General features: G+C 44.0%; 1 protein-coding gene across 3 annotated transcripts in view; it reads left to right on the top strand.

Moving 5' to 3' along the window:
- Positions 1-12,126, top strand: part of LOC308127140 (fatty acyl-CoA reductase 1) — a 48,764-nt gene that overhangs the window by 22,776 nt on the left and 13,862 nt on the right. For 2 of the 3 annotated variants that reach the window (XM_080491952.1, XM_080491951.1), the window contains exons 3-4: positions 9,446-9,621; positions 11,752-11,931. In XM_080491952.1, the coding sequence (XP_080348078.1) occupies positions 9,446-9,621; positions 11,752-11,931 (356 nt within the window). The remainder of the gene's footprint in view (positions 1-9,445; positions 9,622-11,751; positions 11,932-12,126) is intronic. The other variant, XM_080491953.1, reaches the window with a different exon arrangement.

Here is a 12,126-nt window from a genome sequence, read left to right as displayed (position 1 = left end):
AATGATCCTGAATTTAGTGAGAGTGCTTTCTGCATCAGGATCATCTGGAGCCTCTTCAGGAGAGCGTGCACATGTTTCCAGCTAAAAATAAAGTGACTGCAGACTTTTCCAACACTGAGAGATCAGTGACAGAGACATTTTTTTTTAATGTTAGTGCTTTTCCGAGTATTTCTTTGTCATCTTTTAGATGAACTACTCAAAATAAGGATGAACCTGTATAATTATGAGATGTCACCTTGGAATCTGAGAAACTAAGTCTTTCATAACTGACCACCTGTGTTAATGGCAGTTTGTAAAACAAGTATTTATTTACAGCCTTAACAAGTGTATTTGTCCTTGTCTGGGGACTTCAAATGTCTCTGAGGAGTGTCTTGTTCCCAGTGGACGGTCTCATCTGTTTAAAAGCCTTTCACCTTCATGTGGCTGATGTGCACAACCTACAGATTGTGTGTGTGTGTGTGTGTGTGTGTGTGTGTGTGTGTGTGTGTGTGTGTGTGTGTGTGTGTGTGTGTGTGTGTGTGTGTGTGTGTGTGTGTGTGTGTGTGTGTGTGTGTGTGTGTGTGTGTGTGTGTGTGTGTGTGTGTGTGTGTGTGTGTGTGTGTGTGTGTGTGTGTGTGTGTGTGTGTGTGTGTGTGTGTGTGTGTGTGTGTGTGTGTGTGTGTGTGTGTGTGTGTGTGTGTGTGTGTGTGTGTGTGTGTGTGTGTGTGTGTGTGTGTGTGTGTGTGTGTGTGTGTTACACCTGTAGGATCTACATCAGGCATGAGTAACTTGTGGCCCGGCGGCAACACTCATTCTCTGTGACTCTAAAGCCAAACAAGAACACCTGATTGGGTTTGAAGCTCAATTTCAGCATATTTACTCTGGATCAGGAGTGTCAAATATAAGACCCATGCCCCAAAACTGGCTTTACTCCGGCCCACCAAACCAAGAAAACCGTCAATTTCAAAGAAAACATAGATTTTAGGCCTCATATAAACAACGAAAATGAGTGAAACTGTAAAGATTTGGTTGACTTTTGGTTGTCCCTTCACACAACGACGGTGCTCGGAGCCACGGCAACCGCCACTTTTTCAAACCGGCTCCAAAGGTGGATCTTTCCTTTGACTCCCGGTGCCACACTGCTGTTTTCTTTTCCTGCTGTTAAACGAGCACTTAAAATAAGTCCCAGTGTGAAAGCAGACCACCGCAGTTGTGATATTTGTCCCTCCTCCTTTGTGGTTTTCAGCCTTTTTGCCCCGTTATCTCGCGCTGAGCCAATGCGACTACGTTATTGCATCGATTTCCTCTGTTTACATCCACGGCCAGCTGATCGCTGCGGTGGTCTAAATATGCAGGATTGATGGATTCCCGCCGGCCCCGTCGTCCAGCTCTCTGTTTCTACTTGGACCCTCTGAAAATGTGAATGCCAGCTGTTGGGACACTTGAAGCGTCCAATAAAACAGCCTATTCTCATCCTGCTTCTACTGTCATCAGTCCTCATGAGCAATCCTGCAGGGTTTAAGCATCACTGTGGCAGGAACAGGGTTAACTCGTATACTTTTTCATTCACATTCAACAATCATTAGGGCTGCAAATACCTCAGGAAATATGCAATAATGTTGAGTATCACGATAAAGTTGCTACCGTTTTTCAGTAGATAATGGTGATATAAGTAGGGCTGTCAATTAAAACATTTTCATGGATTAATCCCATTCAAAGTTCTGTTATTTTGAATTTGCAGGTAATGACTGCTCAATGCATTGAAAGATAATTCATGCCCGTCTGTTAGTTTGTATATTGTGCATAATGATATATTTGCAATAGATTATGCAGTTCTAATGTACATATTGGTAAAGAAACTGACTGCAGTGTAATGATTTCATGCACCGTAATACAGTCATGCCTTATGTCACATATTTGTGCAACAGCACGAGATTTAATTGACAACAGACCCTACTTCATTTCAAAAGGACAAAAGAAAAAAAAAAGTCGAATAAAAAGGCAATTAGTTGGAAGTACAAATCTCAGAACATAAAGATATTAACATACTGAAGTGTTTGCACATGTATTTGTAAGTTCTATCATACTAAATACATAAGAGTCATCTCAAGGCACTTTTACAGATAAAAACCAACAAATCCACATCAGCAAGCTTAAGCAACGGTGCGATGAAAAAAACCTCCTTTTTAACAGAAAGAAACGTGCAGAACGAGACTCGGAAGTGGAGACTTTCTGCTGTTGTTGTTGGGGTGAGGGAATATAGGGAGAGAGAGTCATGTCACCATGTCAGATATTGAAAGTTATCTAGGAGGAGGGGGGGAAAGGAAGAACCCGTCTTAAAATCCCAAATATTCCCCTCAGTCTGAGAGTGAAAGGGTTAAAAGTGAACTTGAGGACTGTTGGTAGGCTGGGGCTCGGAGGGGAAAGGTCGCGGCTGCCAGTCTGGCATCACGCGGCATTCTGCTCATCCGTCGCTGCAGCTCTGCTCCCCAGAGAGGAGGGCAAGGGGGAAGAAAGGATTCTGCATATAATTAGGGCACAAATTAACTGCAGTTTCAGGAGTAAATTAGCACATTAGATGTAGCTGGTGGAGTCATCCAGGGCGGCGGGCATGCGTAGTGAGGCGGTCCCGCTCGGTGCCTCCTGCATGCAGTGTTTGAGCATCTGCCAGACGGTCTCTTCCATCTCTCTCGCTCCCTTCACTGTACATATGGTTTCATCTGTGGTAGGACGCCACACTGAGATGTGATGTAATGCATTTTACTGCATTACCGTGACCACAGCATCCCCGCTGGGATAGACGGAGCTGCATTAAAAGAAAACCCCTCTTTTTCTTTTTTTGCTTGTCTCGTCAATGTGAGACAAAATAATGTAACCTTTCTTCTCATTTTAGCTTCTTTTGAAACAAAAATGCACCATTTTACACCTAAAAATGCACATAGAAATGGATTTTGGTATTTGATAATGCATTCAGTTCATGGTCGTAGTGATATCCAGCCAATTGTTTGAAGTGTGTTGCAGGCGCTCAAGAAACACCACAGTCTGTCTGGTTCCTGTGTGTCGGTTTGCTCTCGGAGTAATAAAATTGTCCTTTGCTCAGCATCAGGTCATCTGAAGGAGTGGCACACTCGGCCAAACCGAAACGTCAAGCCCGCAAACTCTGCATGTGCTGTCACTGTGAACCTCATTACTGTCGTCTTATTGATCCTCTCAATCGACTTGTGTGCAACGATAGCGCCGAGCCAGACATGAGAAAACCCTCCATTTTCTTTAACTTGTTTTGATGAGCTGTTCCCTGCAATCTGCGATCAGCTCCCTGAGCTCTGAAGACGCTGTGGGATTCGTGAGTTTATTGAAGAGTTGAGGGCATTTTCTCTCGTAAGTGGTGAAATATGACACAGTGAGTTCAACGTTTACTGCAAGGTAAACCAGAAAACTTGGTACCATGTTGGAACCAAGGTGTGTACTTTCCAGGACACGTCAGTCTGCCCCGGGGCAGCTGTGGCTACATATGTAGTTTACCACCATCAAGTATGGAGTGAATGAATAATGCAATGTAAAGCGCTATGTAAAACCCATCCATTGTTATTATTATTATTTGACGGTGGAATTGGACATTCTCGGGCCGAGCCTCCTGGTCCATCCGTCTGCAGCAAGTTGATCCATGTCTGCTGGATTTCATCGAGAATCCTTTCCTCTACCCGAACCAGGGTTTGAATGTCTCCCCACAATCTCTCCGTCCTCTTGAATTGTCTGAATTTGTCCTGTGGCTGGCATCGAGAGAGATGCCAACACGTCAGTAAAGGTCGGTGGTTTCTGGTTCCGACTGTCGGGTTTTGTTGCAGAAAAGTAGGTGAAGTGTGAGATCAGGTTTGAGTTTGAAGACGAGCCGAGGTAATTCCAACCTCACAGTTTCCCTTGTGAATCGTCAGGCGAGGTTCTACATTTCACCCGTATCAGAGATATACTTACCATTGTTCGCGCCCTTTCTTTCTCCTTCTGGTCGGTACAGTCTCCTTTATATTCCTTTATACACCCACTCTCTCTCCTCTGCCACCCGCCCTGCTCACATCCCATTATTTGACTAATTTAGACGGCGTATGCTAGGAAATGGAGGTCAGTGCTGAGGGTGCCGCCGTTAATTGCTTCTTTCTGACACACTTTGGCAGACCTTTTCCCGGGTACTGTAAATTTGTGCTTTCCAGTCGGAGGCGTCCAGTGTGCGCAGCAGGGAAAAGGTGCAGACAGAAGCTTGTTTCAGACTCGGATTGATGAGGAGGAGTGTAGTTTTTCAGATTTGGGCAATCGCAGCATCGTTGTATGATGGTTTTAAGTGACCATATGCCCGAAGCTCAGGGTTTTGTTTTACTACGTTACTAATGAAGACTGATCTGACTCATGAGAAGGGGTTAATAATCGGAGCTGTTTGGTGCAGTCGACCTTTGAAGACATTCATGGTACTTCAGGAACTCCCTGAGATCAGTTATTCTATCTGTTGACTTCTTGGAGCACATGGCCACCAAGAACAAGTTAATATTCTGCTTTTTATTTGTCTGAAATGTCATTAGAGCAAATTCTCTCATCCAAAAATGTGATTGTAAAAGTTCCATAGAAATCCTTGTCTGAAGACATTTGGATTTTTCTCTTAATTCACTTTTGCTGTTATGGAGAAGTTATTACACATTTCTTAGCATGAAGGCATTTTCCACTTAATTTCTAAATCGGAATTATGGTTTTGAGCGTATTTGTTCCACAGTGCCATTTACAGACATTCCTAAGACATGCAGCAATATGAGGCTTAAAAAACATGGAGAGACTTCAGACATGCCTGCTGGTTTTCCTCAGTTTTCCTGGATAAAATAGAAATACGGAATGGGATAATATGATTTCATAAAATTGAGAGATTCTGCTTTTTTACACCTTTTACAAGCTTTTAAAATGTTTAAGTTTATTCTCTCTTTATGGGATAATAAGGATGTTATTGTTACTCATCTCCTGCCACCTGTCGGTATTACCATCATTTCTCAATTTTTCCACTATGCAGATTCGAGTTGTTCTCAATTCTATTGTTTAATTGAAATCCGTTTCCATTTCATTCAGGTTTTATACATTTTGGTCCATTCCATCCTATACAGTTTAGTTCAATGCTTCAATCTCAATGAATCCCACTTAATTCTTTCCAATATATTCCACTGGTTCCGTTCAATTTCATTCAATTTAATAATTCAATATTTCCTCTGTCAAATAAGTGACGCATCAAGTGTATGTTCATGGTTGTCACTTTCTGCCTGCGGTCAGTTATTTGACATTTTGCCACCGTGACCTTCTCACACAAATGCTTAAAAAAAAAAAGACGACTTATTTCTTCATGGCCGTGCGGTCGGTGCGTCCCTGGGAGGAACGGGCCGTGCAATGGGGGCTGCGAAAGGAGCAGCGCTCCAGTTAAAGGGCAGTTAGTGAGAAGAGAGGTGGTTTAAATGCCATCTCGGGTTACCGTGCTGAAAGGAAAGTGCTATTGCTGTTGAGTTTCTGTGAAAGTGGACAGACCGGCGGCTTCTAGCACTTTTGATTGACGATTTATTGCCCTCAGGGTCTCACAAATGCGAAAGTCCGGTTGCTGAGGACCGGGGGAAAAAAAAGAAAAAGGAAAATGGTGTCCGCGTAGCGCCAGCCACCCCTACAGGTTAAACAGAAAGGAAACTTGACTTCGTTTCACCCGCCAACAAGATGGACTACGCAAACACTTGTGGCCTTTTAGCGGAGACTGATGAGCTTTTGTCTTCCTGTACGACGCCCGCGGGTGGCAGAGCTGCGCAGGGTTAAACAGGAGCGGTGGTAGGCTGGCACAAGAACGCTTTATTTATTGAACAATGCCACGCTCCCACAATGCCTCTCTCTGCCCAACAAAGAGCTCTTTGAAACCCACGTTGTGTGGCCCCGTTCACTCTTTTGACCCTGGTGCACTTTGGTCTTTTTGTGATTCAGTTTTCCTCTGAACATGGGTGTGTGCACCAGCCGAGGAGTTGAGCCTGGATTTTCTTCCTCATTCAGGTGAACTGCAGATAGGATTGTTGGGATTGAGGGGAGGCTGTATTTCTGTGGAGAAAAGGAGGTGTGAGTTTGCACAACTGGTTGAAGCAACTGATAAGAGTGAAGCGAGCAGGTGGGAGAGGCAAAAGAAGCCAGGGAAGTCAGAACAAAACAGGGACGAGGAAGAGAAACTGAGACTGTGAATCAGCTCCAGCATAGACACAGTCAACAGGTCCGCACCATTTCCTAGTCGTAGGAAAAACCAGGTTTGATTGTGGACTTGGTCGGACTGATGTACATTTTCTTGTCCGTGTATTCACCATTGTTGATACTTGTTGTATATTGTTTTTTTGCACGCATTCGTGTGTGCTTATACAAAAACAGCGTCCCCACTAGTGGCCCTACAGGAAAGCTACTTCATTTTCAGTGTTTCTGCCATTCCCCTGTAAACAGACATCATTTTCAAAACGTTGCTGTGTCAAGGCAAATTTTTTCTGGAATTTAAATACAAAAACGATGCGTTTTCATTTGAAACATTGTCGTGTAAACGGGGCCTGAATTTAAAGAAATAAAAATGAATTACAGATATCAATATGAAATAATATGGCAAAAAAATGTGATTTAATTGGGAAGGTGTGTGTTTATATAAATATAATTCCGAGGAAAAAGATGAAAAGTAGCCAATAAAACACACAAAAACTGTATGTTTTATTTGAATTAAACGCTGAGTAGCGATGTTGTCCTCCAGCTAAGAGACAGAAGCTTTATTTAGCATTACGTAATAATGACCGCAATATCGTGCAGAAAATAAGGCCTCCCCGCCTCCCCCACACCCAGAATGGTTACGAGGTTATGACTTTGTAAACTGCATGAGGACTAATATGGCAGCGGCGTGCCGAGTGTTTGTAGAGGAGGAGATTGATGAGGAAACCCAACATGGCTATAAACAGCTGTTTAATTCAACATCTGTCCGCTTTAGCGGGAGAGCTGTGCTTAACCGAGACACACACACACACACACACACACACACACACACACACACACACACACACACACACACACACACACACACACACACACAGAGGCAATTTCATAACAGACAGCACGCACTTGGATGGCAATCCCTCCACTAACCCCCCCCCCCCCATCCCCTGACTGTCTCTGTGTGAAGTGCTCTGCTGCACAGCTGCCAGTAGTGCCTGCCTTGTTGGCGGCGCCGTGCCACGACTCTCTGACTCCCGAAGGGAGACAGCCGTGATGCAACCCGACAACCGACTCCACGCTGCCCTCTGGACAGCATCTCCTGGTGGCCTCGTGCACGAGACCGTGCACAACCTCGTAAGGAGGACGAGTTGCTCCGATGCATCGAGACGTGAGCTGGTAAATCTAGACGGGAGTTCGCATAATCCACCCCCCACCCCTCCTCCATGTTGGAATGTGTCCGGCCGGCAGCAGTGTAAACAGGTGGAATAATATCAGGCAGAGGGCACGTTCCGTCTTCCTGCAGTTTACATGTACAGCCATGATAAGTGTGGACAACAGAGTCTGTAAACTTTTCTTTAATGAGGCCATAACTTCTCCCGGCTGAATCACTGACCTGTGTGTGTGGATTTACAGAGACATTTATGGAGTCTGACTCATGGCGTCGACAATTGAAACTTGTTTTTTCCACAGCCACTTCACTTCTGATTCATCCTGCATTCTGATAAAGGCCGAGTGAAAACCAAGTGGAACTGGGTTTTCCTTAGACCCTCTTTTACGCATTCACACTCGTAAACTCAATTGTTTGATATTCTGTGCCCGTAAGTCACCGCACTACAAATAATCCACGAGTACGATCACTTTTGTTGACATAAAGTAACTTGTCACTTCATTAACTCTGTTACTGTTGAAAGATTTGAATCCGCAACAAATTATTGTTGTGTAATTAATAAATACTCATTGAATCTGAAAACTGTTGCCGGGCTGCTGTGGTCCACTTTTCCTATTAGCATTCGCTAATGCTAATGTATTACGGGTTGCACTTCACTAAACTCCTGTTTACCGAAGGAGTGTCTCATTGATCTTTAGCCAACTGTGTTCTTGAAACGACGTGAAAGTTGTCCAACAAGTAACGTTGGCATCGGTGTACTTTTGTTGCATTAGCAGGATTTAAATGAATGCTAATTTATAAGAGCTGTGTGTTGCTGTCTCCATGTTTGTCATTTGTTTCAGCGGTTTTCCTGTCATCTGTTCAGAAATCGGCATTCTAACGTCCAGATTATAGAGCATCTTCCTCCACTAACTGATGGAACCTCAGCCAACAGGCCGCAGGGACTCTTTGTCCTCTAGTTTCTGTCCAGCAGGACTTTAATAAGATCTGAATACTTAAAGTAGCTACTGAGGGTTCAAAGGTCATGAATGGTTCATGAATCAAAAGCGTAATATAATCTGAGCTGTGAGTTTGAAATCGTTATTCCACAAGTCATCATCACACACTCGTCCAGTAATGAATAGGTCCCCTGATATACTAATGCACTCTAATGCAACACTCTTCCTCTCAAGATGCTTAGGAATGGGTATTGACTGTTTTGATAGAGGTATCGATCCAGCTGAGAGAGCATTTATTTTCACCGCCGCCTCCAATAATAACGTGATGCATCCGGGAACTGATCTCAGCCACTTTCCTGTCAAATAGAGCTCTGATCTCCACAGCAACGCAAACAAGTACACATAGAACAAGGTGAACAATGTAGTAAACATATAACACATATGGATGCACACAGATGTAATAAGAATGTACGCAGTACTGCACATACTGTTTCACAAATGTATGCACATAATAAACATTGTATTACTCATGTTTTTTCCAGATAATGCACATAGATGAATCCATTATATTTCAAATATTGTTGCGAGAAATGTGCATTATTAAACACAGTATTGCACAGGTTGCAGCTGGAGTGTCATAACGACCGAGATCAGCAATGAATGCAAATAATTGGATTGCTTGAAAAATGGCCGGAAACAACGCTTGCATGTCAAAGGATCAATTCAAGATGACATTTTATAAACTGTGTACAGGTCCGATACGTTCTTGTCAGAAAAGGTCAGGCTCTCTCGTTATTCCAGCTCTGACATGAGGCCAACAAAGAGCGACTCTTCTGTCTGACCTTTCTGATGCGCTCCACAATTACAAGAGCGAAGTGGTCCCTCACATCACAATCCTGTCTGGAACTGTCTGTTTTTGTAGCCGGAGGCGCTTCTGCAGACCAACTCCTTCAATTGACGTCATTTGCATTTCTTGTAATGTTACTTCAGTGTTCGTCTGTTGACATTTGAGTCGGTAATCACTGTCCTGCCCTCTGGCCCTTCTCCACGATACTCGCGGGATTATAGGCGTTTTGCTCCGCGTCGCTTCTGAGCTCTTGCAAATGATCGCATGCGTTTCCTGCAGCTTTTCGACCGAGTGAGGGAGGACAACCCCGACTTCCACCAGAAGATCATCCCCATCAGCAGCGAGCTGACGCAGCCCGGCCTCGCCATCAGCCCCGAGGACCAGGAGAGGCTGAAGGCCTGCATCAACATCGTCTTCCACTGCGCCGCCACCATCCGCTTCGACGAGCCACTCAAGTGAGTCCACACACACACACACACACACACACACACACACACACACACACACACACACACACACACACACACACACACACACACACACACACACACACACACACTCCAATGTACTTCACATGATATGGCACATAATGTTGCACGTGATGGTGCACAAAGATGACAATGCACATAGCGCATGATCATGCACATAATGTTGCACGGGAAAATTTAAACAGCACTGCACATCATAGCGCACATTGTGTTGCACACGTTAATGCACATAATGTTGCACACGATATTATATGTACTTATCATGGTAATGCACATAGCGTTGCACGTGATGATATTTCTCGTCATTCGCATAAAAAATAAAGACATTTTTTCCAATGCATTTGCACTACATGATAACTTACACAGCGTTGTATGTGAAACACGTATTTAGTTCATATAATTATTGACATAAGACTAGTATTGACAATCGTAATTTTTGTTCAGTTTTTTATTATTGGTATAATTTGTGTTTTAGTGGTAAGAAAAAAAAAAAGTCCCAGTGTGTAACCAAACCAGGAGATGAATATTTTTAAACCTGCATGAGTCATGCTGATAATAATTAACGGCGTGTCGGTGTTGGTGGTTTCCCGCTGTCACGTGGGCGCCGATTCAGATGGAAATCACTCTGCTGTCTAGTGTTGTAACAAAACCAGAGGATTGATTTTGACCTCACATGCATGTTTGTCGGGATCGATCGGGATAGCCTGAATAAATCGTGTGTTGCTCCATCGCTGTGAGACGTCCGCGACGGTGGACTCGTCCTTCATAGTTAAACCACACATGGAATGCAGCCATTTGAAGTCAGATTATTTTTGGAGCTTTTCAAGACTGTTTAGGAACATTTTCTACTTTCTGTGGGACATTATGAGCAGGTTTGTGAAGCTTCTAAAAATAACAGGAAGCTCTGCCGTTCTTATTGTGACTACACCTTCAGGAATGTCGAAGTCCAAAAATGAAGGGAGACGCAGTTAAGGAGGAGCGAATTAAATCAAAGGCTCAGTGTTTGTAGGTAAATTTGTCGGCGGAGTTAAAGTTCTGAAGTTAGTTTGTGAGGATGATGATGGTTAAGCCCGCTGTCTGAGAGTGACAGCTCAGTCAGGATGAAGCCGCACATTTCGATCGATGTCTCTCCCAGTCGGTCTCTGCTGTCGTCCTCCGCAGGTTTTATTCACACTTAAAACCAGGCCTGTACTTTATATCCAGATAAATATCAATAAGACTGACCTGACTGGACTTCAACTTTAAATATGCAAGAAAAGTGCAGTTAATGAATTCACAAAAATTGTTCAATTTCCTAATTACAGTTTTAAATGGTTGCTATTATTGCTTCTGAAGCACTGCTGGTGAAAAATGAAGATGCACATGTGACGTTTGGAGGAGCCATCGATCCGCCCCGAAGTGGAATGATTATATTTGGTAGTGGTATTTAGCGTCCGGTGACAAATGAATCTCCACGTTAAGAGTTGGCCTTAGATTTCTCTTGTTGTACCAGTGTTCATTCACAAAGTCTCATATTGTTGGACATTTAAAGGTGATTTCAGGAAATGAAGCTCGACAAGCAGAAGCATGTGTGAGTTAAAAAAAAAGAAAATAGTGGTTTATTCTGTCAGCTGAGTGAGGTGGAGTAAAAAATGAAGATAATGACACACACAGTTGAAAGGAGGGACAATCGTTAGTTTTGTTGTCGTGTCTTTTCTCTCTCGTCTCTTTGGTCCCTCGTCTCGTTCCGCTCCGACTTAGAATCTTTTTCGTCTGACTGAAACACTCAGCAGGAAAATACTCTGAGATATTAACAGCTCACTCTCACGTATTCGAAACACACACACACACACACACACACACACACACACACACACACACACACACACACAGACATATGATACACACGGATACACACTCACATACACAGACAGACAGTGACCCAAGTGCACACACACATAGACTGACTCAGCCACACACACATTCAAAGCGCAGTCTCGCGCACACACTCAGATAGGCACAGACCCGCAAACAGAGACAACACACACATTCAAAACACACACACTTGTTCAGAGACCCCTAACTGGAGAACCCCCCCTCCCCCCTCCCCCACTGCAGACATGCCCTGCAGCTCAACGTCATCGCCACCCAGCAGCTCCTCAGCCTGGCCCAGGAGATGCACCAGCTCCAGGCCTTCATCCACATCTCCACCGCCTATGCAAACTGCAACCGCAAGCACATCGACGAGGTCATCTACCCGCCGCCCGTCGAGCCCAAGAAGCTCATCGAGTCCCTCGAGTGAGTGAGCCGAGGACTAGATTAACCTCAAGATGTGCCATCGATTCCAGCCTGCAGCTTCATTAATGAGCAAGGAAAATGATCCCAGCAGGTCCATAATGTGCTCTAAAACCTGAGAAACCTGGCTGTACCTGTGTGTTTTCATTATCTTGATAAGAGCACACAGGCTTTTTTAACACAATGGAGCTGGTTTTA

The sequence above is a fragment of the Lipophrys pholis genome, assembly GCF_963383615.2.
Source record: "Lipophrys pholis genome assembly, chromosome: 22".
In the NCBI taxonomy this organism is placed as follows: Eukaryota; Metazoa; Chordata; class Actinopteri; order Blenniiformes; family Blenniidae; genus Lipophrys; species Lipophrys pholis.
This window is presented reverse-complemented; position numbering and strand designations above follow the sequence as displayed.